The 20,455-nt window shown below is 42.3% G+C and overlaps 3 protein-coding genes across 5 annotated transcripts in view; 1 reads left to right on the plus strand and 2 right to left on the minus strand.

The window, feature by feature from the left end:
- Mfsd8 (major facilitator superfamily domain containing 8) overlaps positions 1–2,712 on the minus strand; it is a 28,222-nt gene extending 25,510 nt beyond the window's left edge. Inside the window, exon 1 of the mRNA XM_051157095.1 lies at positions 2,569–2,712. Coding sequence (XP_051013052.1) covers positions 2,569–2,633 — 65 coding nt within the window. The 5' untranslated portion in view covers positions 2,634–2,712. The remainder of the gene's footprint in view (positions 1–2,568) is intronic.
- Positions 2,713–2,939: 227 nt separating this feature from the next.
- Positions 2,940–20,455, plus strand: part of Abhd18 (abhydrolase domain containing 18) — a 43,391-nt gene continuing 25,875 nt past the window's right edge. For 2 of the 3 annotated variants that reach the window (XM_051157097.1, XM_051157098.1), the window contains exons 1-4: positions 14,651–14,706; positions 15,696–15,780; positions 15,989–16,040; positions 18,677–18,777. In XM_051157097.1, coding sequence (XP_051013054.1) covers positions 18,728–18,777 — 50 coding nt within the window. In that variant the 5' untranslated portion in view covers positions 14,651–14,706; positions 15,696–15,780; positions 15,989–16,040; positions 18,677–18,727. Of the gene's footprint in view, positions 3,084–14,598; positions 14,707–15,695; positions 15,781–15,988; positions 16,041–18,676; positions 18,778–20,455 lie in introns of those variants that run through there. The other variant, XM_051157096.1, reaches the window with a different exon arrangement.
- Positions 11,088–11,642, minus strand: LOC127199198 (FUN14 domain-containing protein 2-like). Its single transcript, XM_051157100.1, has one exon. The coding sequence runs from the start codon at positions 11,640–11,642 to the stop codon at positions 11,088–11,090; it is 555 nt and encodes a 184-aa protein (XP_051013057.1).

Below are 20,455 nucleotides of genomic sequence, written 5' to 3' on the forward strand. Positions count from 1 at the left end.
TGCCAGTTGCTGTTATCGCATTACTTGTGAGGGAAAGCAAGAAGGCCCTAAGTTCAAGGCCAGCTTCTACCACAGACTGAGTTGTGAACCAGCCTGAGCTCCACAATCAGAACTTGTTTGAAAGAAAGAAAGAGGAGGGGGAGGGGGTACAGGCAGCGTAAGGACCAATGGGGCAGTAATATTTCTTTGGCGTCCCAATTTGAAGTATCAGTACCATTTCAGGAAAGCCTAAGGTAGGGCTTACAAGCCATAATCTGCAGGTCAAATATAGACACCACTTGTCTGTCGCTTGAGAGCTAAGACTAGTTTGCAAAACACTAACTTCAAAATCCACTTTTCTCATCAGGAAATTAACCTACTCTCCAAATAATTCGTTCATCTATTACAATTTGTATACTTTCTTTTGCCTAAGTAGCTACACTATCCTTGACTTTGCCTTTTGGCTTGAACCGATCTACCAATGGGGCCACTACAGAGAAAGTGGGTCAACCCCTGTTCTCTTAAATGCAACTCATAAAGTTGGTCAGTTGAGCGTACTAGACACTCAAGGAAAAAAAAAAGACCTGAACCAATTAGACCAATAAATCATAATCAATCAATCTTGTTAGCTAGGAAGGGCTGTTGGATAACTAAATTTCTACAGTAAATGTGAGCAAAACCTGCCAGTCATAACTAGGGAATCCATTTATGATTTTAAAGAACCCTACACACTTGTTGAATTGTTCGGAAAGCATTTCCTTTGTATTTTTAAAATGCTAAATATAGAACCTCGGTGTAATGAACTCTTTATGGACAGAACATCTGAATGTGGATGCATCCTAACACAACCACTTATTTATAAGGAAGGTAAGAGTAAGAAAAAATATGTCTAAGTAGGCCTATTTGGATAAAGTTACAACATGTGCAACCATAAAATCATATTTATATGGTTAACTGTACATCTGTGATTCAAGGATCCCATGGTCTGTCTGAGAAACATGAACTATAACAGAAAGGAAACAAGTAGTAAAAAGAATGCTAAGCAACAGAAACATCACAGACTTAACACTTCACTAACATGGGGAGCGCGCTAGCCATCTGTCAGAGCCTGTACATTGCAAGCACAAGTTCTATTAAGAACAAATAACTAGTTTGCAGGGTCACAGCAAATGTTTAAGCCTGGAAGAAAAGAAGTTGCTGACCGTAACATAAACAAGGGTTGCAGCAGATTTCAATGGGAAGATAAGGATGGCCTCCTAGGAGAGGACGAGGCAGTACAACTACAACGCTGTGGGAACTAACTCCAAAAGGGCAGCAGCACAACAAAAAAATAGTATAGCAGGCAGCAGCTCCACAGGCCTCAACAGGCCTGGGAACACTGCTCTTTTAAAACAAATTTCAGCATTGCTATTGATATTAATCTCCTCAAGATAAAATCAAGTAACATGAAACTGCAATCCCTATACTTTGCACAGTAAACCAAAGACCATGAACTTTCACCATGGATAAAATAAAAGGATTGGCACTGAAGATAAATAAGCGATTGAAGCATAGCTGTCAATTTTTAAAATTTACTTAATATAGTTACTATGTATTGGTGGGTGTGAGGCACACATCTCTGTAATTCCAGCACTTGAGAGGTGATGGCAGGAGAGACAGGAACTCAAATCATACTTGGCTATATACTGAGGTTGAGGCCAACCCAGCTTTCAGGAGGCTCTGTCTCAAAATAGAAAGCAAACATTGGTGGAGATGGTTCAGTGGGTCAGGATGCTTACCCCGAAGCTTGCAAACCTACATGGTAGATGGAAAGTATCACAAGTTGTCCTCTGATGCATGTGCCACCCCTCCCCAAATAAATGTAAAAAAAAAAAAAAAAAACCAAACAAACAAACAAAAAAACACTATGTTTCAAATAAAAGACTCAAGAAAATAATAACTGTTTCCTAAGGGTAAAAATACTGGTTGAGTGAGGCAAGTCCAAACTTTTCTAAATCAGCACTCATAAATTACGATCAAAATGAGAATTAGAGGGATCAAAACACTAATGAACGGCTTAGACTTTATTTTGTACCTGTGATATTGAGCAAAAGATGTGCCACTTTAAACGGGTTTGCTTGCAAAATCTGAAGAAGTTACCAAGCTTTTAGGCAGGTCAGGAAAAGGCCAGAAGCCTGTCGGTTAAAACCATCATTTGGGTTTTTTATGAAACGTGGACAGGATCAAGGGTCAACAGAATGCGGTGTCTGCTGTGAAAGAAGCAGTTTATACAAAACTAAGGAAAAAATTGAAAATGAAGAAAACGAAGCTCTCAAGCAGGAAGGAACTTCCATAAGAGAACTGAGGCAGAAGCCTCAAGCTGCAGTGTTCTAGAGTCCACACAGGATACAAAGTGAAGATGCTGTGTCTTGGGACCCGTACGTGAGGCATCGGCCTCCCCAGCTTTCTGGGTACCCAACTTTTCTCAGTACCAAGCTTGGTATCCGGGGGAACCGCCGGGCGCGCGCACGTAGGCCTACGCATATGTAACCGGGTTCCGGGCCCAGGCGGCGGCCAGCAGAACCCAGCCAGTCCCACTCAACTGCTCACCTGCTTCCGGGGCAGCCGGGGCCCAGGAGGGGCTCCCGTTCCGCCTCGCTTCCCGGGCTCGCCATAATGACAAGCGCTCACTAGGCGGCGCGCCCCCAACTCTCGCGACAGCTGCTCCTCCTCTTCCGCCAGAGCTGTCAAAACTCTCCTGCGAGTGCGCGTGCGCCCCGGGGCGGGCGACGGCGGAGGGGGCGCGGGGGTTGGTCCGGAAGCGGACCGGCTGTCAAGGGGAAGTGGCGGGAGGCGGCGGCGGCGGCGGCGGCGGCGGAGCAGGCCGGAAGGGGTGGGGCGAGCGAGGACAGAGCGGGCTGCTTGGGGCGTGTCCGTCGGGAGCCCCGCCCCGAGTCCGTCCTCCTGGCGGGCCAGGCTAGCAGCGAGCTCGCTGCTTGGTACTTGAGGAGGTTCCGCTCTTGGCTGTCAGAGCCGTGGCCAAAGTCCGGTCCCTGGATCGCGGAGAGCGGCGGTGCCAGGAGGCTCGGCGGGCTCCCTTTCAGGTGTACGTCCGCGAGCGGCCTGTAAGTAGCAGCCGGTGGGCCCCCGGCCTCTGCTGCGTACGTGCAAGGCGGCATGAGCGCAGCTGGGGACTGGTCCGAGGGAGGGCGTTGGCGACCCCTGCGCGACGGGACTTGATGGCTACAAGCCGCTGCCTCCCCTGCTGGCTCCTCTCACCTGAGGGGGACTGAGGGACCAGACGGGTAGCAACCAGCGGCTGCTGTCTCCCTGGCTCCGAGCCCGGACCTCAGCTTTGTTAGAAGCCCCTCAGCAGAGCCTGTTTAGCCCCAACCGGCTGCTTTCATCATCAAATACTCAACAGACTCGAATGCTGTTTACTTCCTGGCCGCTGCGTGTTATATCCCGGCCACTGAACTTGCTAGCTAATTGGTGCCAGGAGTCATATTGTCTCATAAATTAACGTTTTGCCAGCTCTAGATAACATTGTCATGTGATTTCATTGGATCACGTTTACCCTAGGAGATGGGTAAAGCCGACACATTTCTATCTGACCATGACCTGAGGCTGAGATAAGTTACCTAGGGTCTCTCAATGGGGAGGTGGCAGAATTGAGATCCAATTTCAGTTGTTGAATTAGTATTAGCGCTTAGCATTTGTCCTGCCTCATATGAGCTCTCTGCTGTGTGGTATTGCCATCAACTCACCTCTGATCTTTCATTTGTGATCATATCGTTTGTCGCCAAGCGGGCATACCCCCACTAGAGAACAGCTAAACTTAAAATGTGTCTTCTGTTAATTATCTTCTGAGTCCAGCCCTGGTTGTTGATACTTGATGTATTCAGCAGATTCATTTATAGTAACAGAAACATGCAGATTCTTGTGACTGGTTCCGAGAGTATAGATGGGTGGAAAATGAAGTGTTTTCTCAACCACAGTATCGCTTCCTGTGTCATAGTTGTCTTTTCTAATCCCTGGGGGCTGGCACAATTTGTGGCGCATATGTAGTGAAAGAAGAAAAATGTAACTAGCATTCCACAAAGCAGAATGCTGTGTGTGTTGAAAGAATACATAGTTTAATTCCCTCATTTCATCCCAACAATGATTTTTCTAAAAAGGAGAGGGAGTGTCTCAAGTAGACGAAGAAGTGAGAGGCAGAGAAAACAGGTAAATTGCTAAGGATTGTACAACTAACCAACAATGGCTTGAATTCAAGAAACAGAACTCCTCTGACAGTAAAACCTGTGCTGTATACAGCCAGGTTTTCTGTAAACAGAATACCAATAATATCTTCTCATATTTCATAATAGCAAAACAAGTATTCAGTGTTTATTTAAATAATCTGTTTCTCTGTATTAGGCCAAGTGTAGTTGAGGTGGCTCGGTCAAGGTCACACACCTAGGGGAGAAACTCGGCTCTTTCCATTACTGCCTCCAAGTGATGACTTCAAACTACGTAGAGATCTCCTGAAGTCTGACTCCAAAGCACAAGTAGCAATCAAAGTAAACATGAGGAGGACAACAGTGGCCTTTTTTTTTTTTTTAAATGTTTATTAGTCATTTGCCTGCATGTATGTCTGGGTGAGGGTGTCAGAAGCCCTGGAACTGGAGTTACAGACAGTTGTGAGCTGCCATGTGGGTGCTGGGAATTGAACCCGAGTCCTCTGGAAGAGCAGCCAGTGTTCTTAACCACTGAGCCATCTTTCTCCTCACCCCTCCTTTTAAATAGTCCATCAAAAAGAGAAGATAATAAATATCTTCCTGAATGTATTACTCAAAAGATGTGGGACTTGGGTATTCTTTCCTCCTTTTTTCTTTCTTTTTTTTTCCCTTGGAGTGTGGATAGGGATTGAATTAACCTTACACATGCTCTCTACAGAAAAGTTATCAACTGAGCTATGTATTCAAACCCTTGTTGGTTTTCCTTGATTGGAGATAGATAGATAGATAGATAGATAGATAGATAGATAAAATGTTCCAATGTATAAGTCCCAAACACTTATTTTTCCTACTCTTCTTCAGTGTAAAAGTAATTAAATTGATTGCCTAAGAGTAGTGGAATTTAACAGCCAGGCGTGGTGACAACTCCTTTAATCCCAGCACTTGGGAAAGCAGAGAGGCAGGAGGGTCTCTGTGATTTTGAGGCCAACCTGGTCTACAAAGTGAGTCTGGAACAGCCAAGGCTACACAGAGAAAACTGTCTCAAAAAACAAAAAACAAAATAAATATTTTGTGTGCGAATGCACATATGCTACAGAGCCTATGAGGAGGTCAGAGGACAGCTTGTAGATACGGTTTTCTTACCAAGGTGACATTTTTTGAAATTCAACTTATGCCTTTGAGATACATATGGTAAACGACTAGGAAGAGCAGAGATGTGAGAATTCCCGCCTTTTAATCCCCGCACCTGAGAGATAGAGGCAGGCGGATCTCTGAGTTTGAGGCCATCTTGGTCTACAGACTGAGTTCTAGGACAGCCAAGGTTACACAGAGAAGCCCTGTGTAAACAAAAAGTCTAGGAAGAAAAAGTAATGTGTTCAAATACTTAGATATCAGAGTGATCAGGGATTCGAAAGTACCAGATGAAGTAACAGACTGTGAGTGCCGCATTAGCAATAAAACTCACTTCGAGGAAAGACACTTCATTCCTTGGCACTGTGATCACACTTCTATTTTTGTTCCACTGTTTTCCTCTTCACAGTTGCTATTTAAAAACATAGGTGGCAGCTGTGTTCATTTTGCCTAGTACTTCAAAAGTGGCTGCTACTTCTACAGGATCTTACTGGTGTCTGGCTTGACCTGAGGCCTTTTAGTACCTGGACTAGCTCCAGGAGGCACTTCTTTATTTTAAATTGGTATTGTCTTTATCCCAACTTAGAAATTAATAGTTCTGGACATCCTGAACATAGCCAGCTCTGCCTAGAAAGATATGTTTTTAGAAAACTGAGAAGTCACCCAGTGAGTAAGAGCACTTTCTACAAGCACTGCCTACAAGTAGGCAGACTGAAGTCTCCAACACTTTTGTTAAAGTCAGGGTGGTGGTGCATGTGTACATAACCCCACCACCACCTGAGGGATGGAGATGGGACTGCTAGGCCTTGCTGGCTGCCAACTCCAGCTCTGGGCTCCATGAGCAACCTGGAGAACACTCAGTGTTCTCTGGCCACTACATTGCCACTGACATGTAAACCTATGTACACACATGCAGCAAAGCATGCGCCCGTGCACACACACCACCACCACCACCATCACACCAAAAGAGAAAGAATTGTTTAGAGATTCAGAAAACCTTTCATTTGCTACTGCTTTAGGACTGAAATGGGATTAAAGGAGGTCTGTATAATACCATATTTCAGAACCAAATACATAATAAGCTCTGTGTCTTTGGTTTGCTTTCTGTTCTTCACCTGTGAATTGCTTGCTGGCAAGGAAATAAGCTGCCTCTAGGCTTGGAATGATCTATTACATAGGAAAGCAACGTGGCTTAGGAAATTTTTCTAGTGTAGGGTTGAAAAACAAAGGATTGGCCAGGCATAGTGACACATACCTTTAATCCCAAACACTCTAGGAGGCAGAGACAGGGGGATCTTTGTAAGAAACCTTGTCTCCAAAACAAAACAAAGATTAAACAATTTGGTATATAATGAATATTACTCATTACAAAATATTTGGAACTTCATTGTCATTAGGAGCTTTGTTGCACATGCAGAAATTAATGTAAATTTTTAAAAGTGCTCTGGGCAAGTTGACATTTGCCTTTAATCCCAGCATGCATGGGCCAGAGGTAGATCTCTGTGAGTTTGAGGCCAGCCTGGTCTACATAAGCTCCAGGACAGCCAGGCTATGTAGAGAGACCCTGTCTCAAAACATAAAATAAAATAGAAGTGAAACAGCTCTTGAATAGTGTAGTGTTTCTTGTTGGAGAATATTTGGGTTTTGTTTGTTTTCTCATATCAAATTGACTTAGTGTCATGATGCATCGATATTCTAAAGGAAAATGTTGATCCTAGTGTACAGTACTAGAGAAAGGCAGGACCTGTATTACAGTATACATACAAAAACTATGAGTAATAAGTATATGAACCATTATAGGAAGATCCAAGTCGTAAAATAGTTTAAATCATTGTTAGCTTCCTGTCTCTTTAACAAAATACCTCAAAAAAAAAAAAAGTGTCTTATTTTCTATTGTTGTGGAAACACTATGACCAAGAGTTTATTTGGGGCACATAGTTTCAGAAGGGGACCATTGTGATGAGAATGTGGTGGCAGGCAGCTGGTGCTGGAGCAATAGCTCAGAGCGCACATCCTGATCACAAGCATGAGGCGGAGAGAGCTAGGTGGGAATGGTGTAGGCTTTTTTGGAACCTCAAAGCCTACCCCTAATGACAAACCTCCAGCAAGGCCATGCAGGACTCCCAGTCTTCCCAAACAGTTCCACCAGCTAAGAACCAAGTATTCAAATATATGAGCCAGGCTGGAGAGATGGCTCAGTGGTTAAGAGCACTGACTGCTCTTCCGGAGGTCCTGAGTTCAATTCCCAGCAACCACATGGTAGCTCACAACCATCTATAATGAGATCCGGTGCCCTCTTCTGGTGTACATGCAGGCAAAACACTGTATATATGATAAATAAATCTTTAGTTTCATATGAGCCAGGCGTGGCGGTGCACACCTGTAATCCCAGCACTTGGGAGGCAGCAGAGGCAGGTGGATCACTGTGAGTTGGAGGCCAGCCTGATCTACAAAGCAAGTCCAGGACAGCCAGGGCTACACAGAGAAACCCTGTCTCCAAAAACAAAAAACAAAGGAGTTTTATATGAATTGTTGACCTTGTTTTCTTAGGTAAAGATATGGGCTGAAGGTATAGCTCAGCACAAAGCCCTTGATTCAGCCCCACCACCACATCAGTCACCACAGGGGGGAAAAAACCAAATATATGAGCCTATGGGGGCCTGCCCCCCTTTTTTTGTTTTGTTTTGTTTTCTGAGACAGGGTTTCTCTGTGTAACCTTGGCTGTCCTGGATGCACTTTGTAGACCAGGTTGCCCTCAAACTCAGAGATCCACCTGCCTCTGCTTCCTCTAATGCTGGGATTACAGGTGTCTGCCACTGCACCGTGCTTTGGACGGCAGGGGGGGTGGTGGGGAAGGGTTTTCATTCAAACCGCCACCAAAAAAAAAAAAAAAAAAAAAAAAAGTTTATTTGGGCTCAAAATTTTAAAGTCATTAATTGACCACTTTGCTTTTAGGCTTGGCCTGTGGTAAGAACATCATGACATGCAATATTGGCAGAGAAGATCCTTTCCAGTCATGGACAGGGAAGGAGAGAAGATAAAAGGAAGACAGAGAGACAAGAGGGAGCCTGGCTCTTAATATACCTCAAGCATACATATCCAGGCACTAAACCACTTTATAAAGTTGTACCGCCTCCTTATAAGCTGAGCACCAAGCCTTTACCACATCCAGAGGACATTTCAGATCCAAACCATAATAACTGTTCATCACTTAAAATTATATTTCCTTAAACTATCTCCATCCTACCCTATATATCCAAAGAGCTGACCTCATTGGTAGTATGGGACATTATGTTTTTTTAGCTTTTGTGTGTGTGTGTGTGTGTGTTCTGCAAGTAGAGGCCAGAGAACAACTTGCAGAAGTCAGTCCTCTTCCAACCATGTAGGTCCTGGGGATCAAAGAAGTATTAGGCATGGTGACGAGTGCTTTTACCAACTGAGCCTCCTCACCAGCCCTAGATTTTTGTTAATTGGGTAAAGAATACACTGGCTGTTCTGTTTCCAATTTACTTCACCTCTAATAGCTACAATCCATTTAGTGGAAACCTCCCCTTCCAAATTAAGATCTGCAGATACCACTACCCTAGATGCTAGTCTAACTTCACGGGGCTCCAGACCTCCAGAAAGAACTAACTTGGCTACAAGTTTAAAGTGTTCTTAAGTTTTTTGTGTATCAGTAATTTGTTTGACTGACAGAACTCTGGAAAATCCATACAGTGATTGTATTAAAGGATAGATACAATAAAACAAAAACAAACAAACAAACAAAAAAAAAACAGCTCAACCAGGCATGGTGGCACACGCTTTTAATCCCAGCACTCGGGAGGCAGAGGCAGGCCTGGTCTACAGAGTTCAAGACAGGCAAGGCTACACAGAGAAACCCTGTCTCGAAAAACCAAAAAAAAAAAAAAAAAAAAAAAGGTCAATCACCGATTTGCATGTGGTAGTGCACGCCTTTAGACTTGCTAAAGGTGGAGGTAGATGGATCAAGAGTTCAAGGTCATCCTTGGCTACAAGTTGATTGAGGTCAACCTGAATTACGTGACATGCTGTTCAAAAAGAAAACCAGAAAAGCCAATTTCCATTTTCTATTTGTTTAATGACTAAAAGACAGAGTACTAATTGCAAATTTTACTGTTCAGGGGAGTATTATTTTTAATTAAGAGTTTTAAGTGAAGAATATAAACATGATTTAAACAAGCTGAAAAGAGCCAATTGGTTTATAAACAAGTTGTTGCTCAGGTCTGTGGAGTTTGTGGTTTTAGTATGGGGATTTTTTTGTTGTTGTTGTTTTGATTTTGTGTGGGTTCTTTTTCCCCCTATTGATGGAAATATGAAGATCTAATCCCAGTAATAATGGTGTAAATCCATACTCAAAGGTTGAGAAGTACAGTTAGTTTTTTTCCCACGCAGCACATAGTTTCCAAGATTGTCCTTAAGATCATTGTTTCTGGCGCTCACAATGTTGTTTGGGCAGGACCCATGATTTTTACTTCCTAGTCAACAGGAAATGGAAACACCGACTGCACTCACATACTTGCCCGTTCTGCAGAAGTGTTAGAGCCCTGGGGCCCGCTATGTCTCTCTCCATCTGGCCATGAAGAAAATTCAACTGCTGTTTTTGACTGGTATGGAGAGAGCAAAGTCAGTATGAGAAGAACTATGGATAACCTCCCAGAGCTGAGCTTGTCCTCTGGCTGACAAAGAACAAAATATGAGTGAATCCTGTAGTTGCAAGGATATAAATTGTACCCCAAACCTAAGAGCCCAAAAGCAGATTCTTCTCCACTGAAGCTTCTAGATGAAAATTTCACCCAGCTGGCTTTTGATTGAAGTAGACACGCCCCTGAAGCTGAAAACCCAACTAGGTGGGTTTTTGCAAACTAATCCTGGAGGAAAAGGCAAATGAGAAGATTGAGAAGGGGCAAAGTAGACTTCAAGATGTGTTCTTCAGTTCTTTCTTAAGGTCTGTTCTTCATGACTTGGGCCTTTAATCCCACCTCAGGAAGCTGAGATGTGAGGATGTCAGCTAGAGCAATGTAGTGAGACCTTCTCTCAAAGTGAAAAGTACCCCAAAGCCTGGGACTATAGCTCAGGGGTAACCCTTGCCTGGTATGAGCAAGGCCCTAGGCCCACCCCAATGTCACACACACACACACACACACACACACACACACACACACACACACACAAAAGGCCCTGGTGGAGCTTTAAGGTATTTAAATTATAGCCCTTTTTGAATGAAGTGTCGTACTTCTGAGTGCTAAACTAAGATAACTATGGTAATTATAGTTTACTGGGGTAGCTGTCAAGAGGAAAAGAAAGCATCAATCAATATACTTGTAAAGTTCTGTGTGGAGACTGTCCCCCTAAAATGGCTGGCTAGTTCGAGGTACTCCCACAACTGTCCCTGCTGTGTTTTCTTTCTTCCCATGCTCAAAGTCAGTTACATCTGTTCCTTTCCAACGCAGCGCATTAAGGTAATTGTGTGCCGCTCCTCCAGCTCCGCTGTTAGGGACAGAACTTAAAGATGGCTTGGGGAAGATTTTACACCCAGGAAAAGGACCGTTCTTGTTGGTCTCCAGATGGAGAGTGTGCTTCCCCCGGGCTTCTGAAGCCCATGGAAGGGCCTGTGTTAACTCGCATGGGCAAGATGCCTATGGAAGCGGTCCAGATTTACAACAGGGAGGAGGGCCTGAAGAGGAGGAAGAAAGGAGTCTGGATTTTCCTACGATGGAGTGTAGCGACTGCTGAACAGTGAAAGAGAAGCGATACCCCTTAGGATGCCATACCGAGCAGAAAGCCTCCGAAAAATCCTCCAGTTATTAGAACATTCTTCTTTACAAAGGACACCACCTCCTCAGCCTTGCTCTTGACTTCAGTTGGTATTTGGGTGCTCTTCCGAATCTTCAGCTGCTCCTTGGCCTTTTTCATATCGTTTTCTACTCTCTGCCAGTCAACTTTGATGTAGCCAGTATGGTTTGCGAGCTGTAGGAGAAAAAAGCCCCCTCCCACCGCTGTGGCAGCCAGCTTTCCAACTTTCTGGAATATAAATCCAGTGCACCAGCCGGTGACACCGCCAATCAGGAGCTGGGTTGCCACGCTGTACTTATCACCTGAAGGACGTGTCTCCTGCCCGAAGAGTTTGCGCCACCAAGGCTGGGTTTTGGCAAATTCTGTAAGATCCAGTGCCTCATAAACATCAAATTGCCCTTGACTGGTCGAGGCCATTTCTGTGAGCTGGTTGCCAGAGGACATGCGCAGAGGGTCAGCAGGGCAGGAGATGGAGCGTGCTGGGCTTACGGTTGTGATGGTGGTGGTGGTCGTTGTCATGGCCAGCGGGCTCTCCGCACGTGGGCAGGTGTGTCCATTCCCACGGCCGCGGTGGAAAAGGGCAACTTGAGTGCGCGTGCGCCTCAGCTTTCCTCCAGTTCCAGCTGCGTCACAAAGCCAACGTGGCCTTGATCAAGTACTTGAGTGTCCTAAGAACCTGAGACGGCTAAAATTCACCGGGTTAGTTGTACGCGGAAGATTGGAAAAGCAAAGTATATTATAATAAGTAGTTTTACGATTTGGTGGGTCTTACAAAAGAAAAATGTATTTCAATTGAATACACACTCACACGAGATTTGTTAAGTACAACCAAGGTTTTCAAAAATAAATTTCAAGGTGGCGCATGCCTGTAATCCCAGCACAGGGGGAGGCAGAGGCAGGCAGATCTCTGTGAGTTTGAAGGCAGCCTGATCTACAAAGCAAGTTCAGGACGGCCAAGGCCTCACAGAGAAACCTTGTTTCGGAAAAATTTTTTAAATAAAATAAAAGTGAATTTTAAGATATTACCATGAATGTTTGTCTTTTTTTTTTTTTTTTTTTTTTTTTTTTTTTTTTTTTTTTTTTTTGGGCGGGGTGGTTGGTTTTTTGAGACAGAGTTTCTCTCTGTAGCCTTAGCTGTCCTGGACTCACTTTGTAAACCAGGCTGGCCTCGAACTCAGAGATCTGCCTGCCTCTGCCTCTGCCTCTGCCTCTGCCTCTGCCTCTGCCTCCCGAGTACTAGGATTAGAATGTTTGTTTTATACATTAATCTGGAAGCATTTTACAGGAAATTCAAATGCATGATTTCACGTTAGAAGTGTTGCTTTAACAGCAGAGACACTCTCACAGAAGGGAATTTGAGACCAAACAGGTGATTACAATCCAGGATGCGGTCGTACTGTGATGGCTACATCTAAGGAGACTGAGACAAGAGAAACTTTAAAAATTATCCTTTATATATTTCACCCGGAAGGCAGCATTCCCCGCCCCTTCTCCATTTCTCTTCAGAAAAGGGCAGGCCTCCCATGGATCTCAACCAAACAGCATATCAATTTACAAGTGAAAATGTTTTAAGGCAAAAAGGATTACATATAGGTTGTTTTGAAACAGAAATCCATTGGTTACAGCAGATTGCCGCAGGCAGTGTTTGTCTGGAGAAAGTATCTTCACAAAAGTGATTCTGATTGCAAGATGTGGTTCAGACAGCTGCAACTCTACACCCAGGGCTGTCTCTCACTGGAAAGCATTCATAGAAGTAGGCGTAATGCTAAGCTGTGAGGTTGACAGTTTTTATGGTAGCCTAAAAGGTAACAGCATCTAGTAAATACTGTTGCTCATGGGAACTGAGAAGCCTGTGAACAACTTGCTTTGTTGGTCCAGTCCTAAGGAGAGAAGTGTTGGGCAACCAGGAATGCTGCACCTGAAATTCTAACATTTGGAGAGGAGAAGCAAAAGGAATGGCACAGGTTTGCGGCCAGCCCCAAGCTACCAACAGTCATGGACTTCAGAGGGAGTGCTGTCTCCAAAAGCACAGAGAACAAAACAAAGCCGGGCATTGTGGTTCTACCTACAGTCCCAGAGTTTGGAGGGCAGAGACAGAGGATCAGGAGTTCAGGGGTAGCCTCAGCTACCTAGTGCATCAAAGACCAGACTGTGCTGCTTGAGACCCCCTCCCCTAAAGAAGAAAATCTTTAAACAACTTGTAATATATCAAAAAGCAAAGTCTCAGTAAAAAGTCTTTAAAATTTTTTGAAGCAATAAATATTAAAAGCAATGGTGGAAATGTGATTTTTCATGTATCTATATAGTTAAACTAGAATTTGAATCAAGTTTTGCCCTTAAACCAGAACTGTATCTTTCATTTTTATAGTATTGGGGATGAACCTAGGTTTCATGCCTGTTAAGCAAACACTCTGCCTAAGCTTCATGTAAAGCGCAGAACTATACTTTTAATTGAGAAAGGTTGAGGTACATATTAAGGTTTTTCTTAGAAATATTTGAGAAATAAGCCAGACAGTGGTAGTGTACACTTTAACCTCAGCACTCAGGAGGCAGAAGCAAGCAGATCTTTTTGAGTTTGAGGCCAGCCTGTCTACAGAGTGAGTCCAGGACAGCTTTCTACACAGAGAAAGCCTGTCTTGAAAAAAAAAAAAAAAAAAAACAACCAAAGAAGAGGAGGACGAGGAGGAGAAAAGAGAAGAGAAATATTTGAGAAATAAATAGTAGTCAGCCAGAAGCAGTAGTTATGGTTGTTTGGTCACAGATATGTAGAGTTGCTGTGGTGAACCTGCTAAATCATGGACATTATATTATCCCTGAAGTTGAAGCTTGGTCATCTTCCCTACTAGCTATGTGGCCTAGGATAAACAACTGTTTTCTCTGTGCCTCAGTATTCTCTGTATAACTCGAGTAATCCTTTTTCAAGGGTCCTTGGATAAATGAGAACGCGTGGTTATGTTGTAATGTAAATAGTGCCGGGCTGATACTACCATACTTTGTATCATTACTTAATCTTGCTTTCCAGCACACTAGGTACTTAAGTCAGTCCCTGTACTCAAGATGGAAGCACTTGACCTAGAAGAATTCCTTTTTACTGAGGCTTTAAGGTCTTCATTTCTCTACTTTCCTTCCCAGTTTTTTTTTTTTTTTTCTAAATCTCCTACTGTGTTTTTGTTTGTGTTTTCTTTTTCCAAGACAGGGTTTCTCTGTGTAACAGCCTTGGCTGTCCTGGAACTCTCTGAAAACCAGGCTGTCCTCAAACTCACAGAGATCCACCTGTGTCTGCCTCCAGAGAGCTGGGATTAAAGGAGGGCACCACCACACCTGGCTTCCTATTGCGTTTTCACAGGGGCAGATCCAAGAATTTATTCATCAGTCTTTGGTTTTACTTGGTATTCGAATATATGGTTAAAAAGTCGACCTGCTATATTGATAACAAGTAAAAATATTTTGAAGTCATTTAAAATTTTACTTCTAGATGCTGTTTAGCACTAATGGGTGTAAGCAAGTTAGATATTCTATACCGAAGACTTCTCCTCACAAAACTTTTCATCAGAGGATGGGGAAGGCCAGAAGATCTCAAGAGGTAGAGTGTGTGTCTGTGTGTGTGTATGTGTGTGTGTGTGTGTGTGTGTGTGTGTGTGTGTGTGTGCGTGCGCGCGTACACGCGCGCTTAATGAATGCTTGACTGGTATTTATGTGTATAAGTACTTGCTAGCACTTTAAATGTTTGCCTCCATATATGTGTGTGCACCACATGTGTGCCTTGTGTACTTCTGGAGGTCAAAAAGGGGCATGGGATCCCCTAGAACTGGAGTTGGAGTTGTAAATGATCGTGCTCTTTTTTTTAAATTATAATTTATTCAGATTACATCCTGATTGTTATCCCCTCACTTGTATCTTCCTGTTCCCACCCTCCTCCCTCTGCAACAAGTGCTCCAAATTACTGAACCATCTCTTCAGTCTCTGAAAGCTTATTTTGAGTTTGTTGTGTTAATACACATTTAAAATTTTTAAATTTAGTTATAAAACATTGTAGCTTCAAATCTAAGGTAGTTTGTTGACAAAATTAAATGTTGAACTTCATAAAAACTTTTCCTTTTATCCTCTTAGTTTTCTCTATACATTTTGGCTTATATCATCATGACTTAGATGCAAACTAGTTTTTTTAACATTAGTCATCACTAGGCTGGTTGAAGTTGTTTGTGGCTTCCAGGCACTGGTTTTTCTTGAGTAACCTCAATTTTTAGTGACTATGAAACTGGAATACACTGGAACTCATGGGAAAATGTAGACATAAGAAAAATTATTTTCAGGATTAGCCCCTTTTATTTTGAATCTTAAATGTGAATATTGCTTCTGAGCAATTTTGTTTCTCATACTTTTTTAAGACAAGTTTTCCAGTTTCTAAAGGAGAGAAAGTACCCTTTTCTGCTTTTCTGTCAGTGATAAAAGTTTAATTGAATTTGCTAATTTTAATCTCTGTTCACCACTCATAACACAGTATGTCTAATAGTTAAAGTAAAAGGTTTTTTTTAAAATACAAAAGTCCAAAACCTTTTTGTCTCCTAATAGACTCTTTGAATTCAGAAAGATGATTGGAAATCGAGAAAAGTGTCAAAGCCTGGTTTCAAGAGACTATCCAGTACACATTGACAAGGTATGCAAGAACGGGCTTCCGTCCTGGAGTCCTGCAGCTCTCACCCTGAGACAGTCCAGTGGAGTATGTATGCATATTTAAAGGATGCTGTTCTGTACCAGCCACATTTTAATAATTGTATTCATAAGTAGTGGGAAACATGTTTAGCATTTGCCTGAATACACAGTATTTAGGCTGCATTTTTCTGAGTTCCATTTTGTATTCGTAGGCTCCTGAGGGTTCAAATATTCACCATTAAAGAAGAATGTTAAAGAAGACTAGTAAGTATTATGAGACAGCACTGTACCTGGAGGATCAGCAAACTAGACATTATTTGCAAAGGCAGCTAGCAGGAAGTCCCAGGTAGCAATACTAGAATACACTGCTCAGAGAATGCAGAAAGAAAGTGCTCTCAACTTAGAGAGAGGAGAATACTTTTTAAATTGTTTAGTTTCATAAGCAGTCAGCTGGCTTATATAAAATCTAAGTGTGTGTATGATTGCATACTTTGAAATATTATGAGAAGGGGACTAGATGGGTGGGTTTCACAATTCATCCCTGACCTTCAGCTGAAGTAAGTATACTTGCATTTTTAATATATTGTATATGGTTAGATTTTCTTCATGAGAAGATTCTCACTTATAAACCAGAAATTTGTAAATGGAAATGGTCTCTGTACCATATGTGTTAAATCTGGTTTAGATTTAAATTTTTTTTCTTTGTGGTTCAAATTTTGGTGTATTTTTCTTGGGTTTGGTTGGTTGGTTGGTTTTGGTTTTTTTTTTGTTTTTGTTTTTCTTTTCTTTTCTTTTAAAAATTAGGATTTTGTGCGTGGTGGCACACACATTTTGATCCCAGCACTCTGGAGGCAGAGACAGGTAAGTTCAAGGCCAGTCTGGTCTACAAAGCAAGTCCAGGGCCTCCAAGGCTATGCAGAGAAACCCTGTCCCTGGTTGGGGCGGAGGGAGACAAAAACCCCCACAAGGCCAAGGAGCTGAAGAGCTAAAAGCTCCTCCTGTTTCTACATGCTGTCTTAAATACCCCTCAACTCAAAGCCCCTCCTATTCTTTATCTCTGTCAGCTGGTTTCTTGCTCTCGGCCTAGGGTTAACGTTATTAAATCCTGTGTACTGTATGCTCTTGGACTAAAGGGCTCAACCGCATCAACTAAAAGGCAGGTTTTTACAGTTCACAGTCTCAGGGATCACAGTGGGATCAAATATCCTGCAACATGCGTATGCATGGGGTGGCATGTGTACATGAGTACAGTGCCCGTGAAGGTCAGAGGTGTGAGCTTCCACTGCAGCTGAAGCCACGGGCACTTATCAGCCACCTGGTGTGGGTGATGGGAATCAAACACGGGTTCTCGGCAAGAGCACCTCGTCTCTGTTTTTTTGTTTTGGTTTGTTTTTAATGGTGGGGCCAAGGAATGTAGTTCATCAGTGCCTGCTGTGTGGAAGAAAACAGTTTACTAATATTAAGTCACAGACATAAAACTAGAAAAAAATCTGGATTTGAACAACTACAGCCATAGACATGGATATTGTTGTTGTTGTTTTGATTTTTTGAGACAAAGTTTCTCTGTGCCTTGGCTGTCCTGGACTCATTTTGTAGGCTGGCCTCAAATTCACAGAGATCTGCCTGCTGGGATTACAGGTGTGCATCACCACACCTGTTGCTTGGGGATATTTTTTAGATTTTGTTTTATTATAGTGAAAATATGTGATACCTTCCTGCTACTTTATTTTAACCTTTGACCTGAAATGGAATTTTTTAAATTATTAGTTTATTCTTATTACATCTCAATGGTTATCCCATCCCTTGTATCCTCCCATTCCTCCCTCCCTCCCATTTTCCCATTACTCCCCTCCCCTATGACTGTGACTGAGGGGGATTTCCTCCCCCTGTACATGTTCATAGGGTATCAAGTCTCTTCTTGGTAACCTGCTGTCCTTTTTCTGAGTGCCACCAGGTCTCCCCCTCCAGGGGACATGGTCAAATATGAGGCACCAGAGTTCGTGTGAAAGTAAATAACTTCTTGAGAAGTAAGCTTAGAATAAAGCAAAACTGCCTTTTTTGTTGCTATTCGAACTTTGAACTTGTGTGCCTCCTACCTCAGCTTCAAAATTGTAGTGATTTTAAATATGTGTTATCAAACTGTCTACAAAAAGCCTTTACTATAGATAAAAATTTCCCTTTCTCCATACATAATGCACCAGCAGGTAATGTTATATCAAACCACTCTGAGTGCTTGGTAGCAGCTTAAACTGAACCAAATTATTGCTGCCTCTAAGTTGTACTTTTGATTACTTTTATGCTGTTGAATGTTTTTGGTTTTGTGATAACTAGGGTTGAATCCAGGGTCTCCCGTCTTGCCATGTGCTCTATTCTAAGCATGCTCCTAGCCCTGTTGTACTGAATGAATTCTTTTAATTTGCATTTTATTTTGAGACATTGCCTGCCAATGTATGAATTAAATTTATTATTTCCCAATTGTCCTGTAGTGTAGGAGGAAAATAAGTATTTATAAGTAGAAGTTGTCTTTAAAAAGGCACAGTGGATAATTCCCTGTTAAGTAAGTATAAATGGAGGAGTTTGAAAGAAAAGCATGAAATATTTCAGAAGGTATCAGTTATGTAATATTCTTTAAATAAATATGAAACTATAAATAGTCTTGAAAAATATATCTTTTGATAAAAAAAAAAAAAACAGTGGTGCAAAAAGGAAACATAATCAGCACTGAAAACAATGTGGGCTAAGGGTGAAGCCCAGCTCTCATAGGTAAAAACGGGGCTCTTGCGCAGGAGCTGAGAGAGTGTTAGCTTTTAGGTGGATAGACTTGTTAATCAGAAAAAAAGTCCATGATAGACCTGTATCTTAGTCTACTGTGCATCCACCTTGGTTTTCTTTTCTTTTAGGTTGAGGAACAGTCAGATTGTAAGATCCTAGATGGACACTTTGTTTCTCCCATGGCCCACTATGTACCTGGTATCATGCCAATTGAGTCTGTTACTGCAAGGTAAGGATCTGTTCAGCAAGAAGTTGTATGAGTTGGCTCTAGCAGCACAGTGTCAGAAGGTGCTTAAATGCATGTAAATACTGCTTGCGCTTACAGAGTGTGGATGGTGCCCTAAATATTCACACTAGATTAGTTACCCTCTCGTGCATATATATTGTTACTGACATCAAAATGAGGTCACACTGTGAAGACTTAAGAAGTCAATACCATTTTCTTAAAAATTCAGACATGTGCAGTAACAAGGGATCGTTTCCGACACATAAATCCTGTCTCAAAAAACAAAATAAAAAACAACAAAAAGAGTCATTTCCAAAGGATTTTAGTCATATGCCAGCTCTGGTCATCTCTGAGTAAAGAGAGTTTGCCTATTAAATTTTCACTTTGAGGGATAGTGAGATACCTTAGAAGGTAAAGACACCTGACCATACCTGATGACCAATTCCCAGGACCCCAATGGTAGGAGGAGGGAATTCCCACAAGTTGTCCTCTGTTTTCCACATGTGTGCCCACATACATACACAAAATTAGTAAAATTTCACTTTTAAATTTCTGTGATGATGGGGCTGTAGAGATGGCTCAGCAGTTAGGAGCAATAGCTGCTCTTTCAGAGGACCCGGGTTCACTTCTCATCACCCACACGGCAGCTCACAACCATCTGCAACTCCAGTTCTGGAGGAGCCAGTGCTCTCTTCTGGCCTCTAAGCATTGTGTGAACATAGTACAAGACATAATGCAGGCCAAAATCCATACATATAAAATGAATACAAATTATATTTTTTAAATTTCTGTGATGCTGGGGCAGGAGAAAAGGCTCAGTGGTTCCTCTTCTGTGGGACCCAGGTTTAGTTTGCAGCATTAGCATAGTGACTTGAAACTATCTGATGCTCTCTTCTGACCTTTATGCACTGCATACATTGTGTGCACAAACATACATTCCAGTATACACATAAAAATCTCAAGTCCGGTATGATGGCACATGCCTTTAATCCCAGCACTCAGGAGGTAGCCCCACAGGGATACACAGTAAGACCTTTTCTTTAAAAAAAAAAAAAAAAAATGTTTTTTAATTAAATCTCAAAACACTTTTCTAAATTTCCAGTGTGCATATACACTAATTAAATAGTGTCATAAATTTGGACTATGTAGATTATATAGGTTTTTCTCAGCAAAATTTCTCATGGTAATTTATAATTAGTTCTGAATCTAAGTAGTTATTCTAAAATGTCAATTAATTCTTAACTCTTGACTTTTTAGATAGTTTGAGACAGTTTTGCCAAGTGGCCTAGTCTGGCCTGTAATTTATGATCCTGCCGCATCCAGGATGCTGATTTGAAAGGTTTCCACCAGCACTCCTGATTTTGGATCTTTATACCACAAATTTGCGTGGCTATAATGTTTATTACTCATAGTGCAATGGTTCATTATTATAGCCTATTTGTGTGTTGTATACCTGTCTGCGTGCTTTTGTGTGTGGAGTCCAGAGATCAGTGTTGGCTGTCTACCTCTGTGGGAACACAGTTCAAGAATGGCTATGTGTGAGAATTCTGGTGCTTATGAGAAAACTCCAAGAAAACAAGTCTTGGGACCTCAGTTTCTTCAAAAACTGAATTGTTCTTGGATTGTGTTTCCATGCTCCTCCCAGGTGTAGCAGACAGGAGTGAGTTTACTTCAGCTGTTG

The sequence above is a fragment of the Acomys russatus genome, chromosome 15 (assembly GCF_903995435.1).
Source record: "Acomys russatus chromosome 15, mAcoRus1.1, whole genome shotgun sequence".
NCBI classification, from domain to species: Eukaryota; Metazoa; Chordata; class Mammalia; order Rodentia; family Muridae; genus Acomys; species Acomys russatus.

Excerpts from the sequence above, each read along its gene's own strand:
- LOC127199198 (XM_051157100.1), bottom strand. The coding sequence starts at position 11,642 with ATGACAACGACCACCACCACCATCACAACCGTAAGCCCAGCACGCTCC.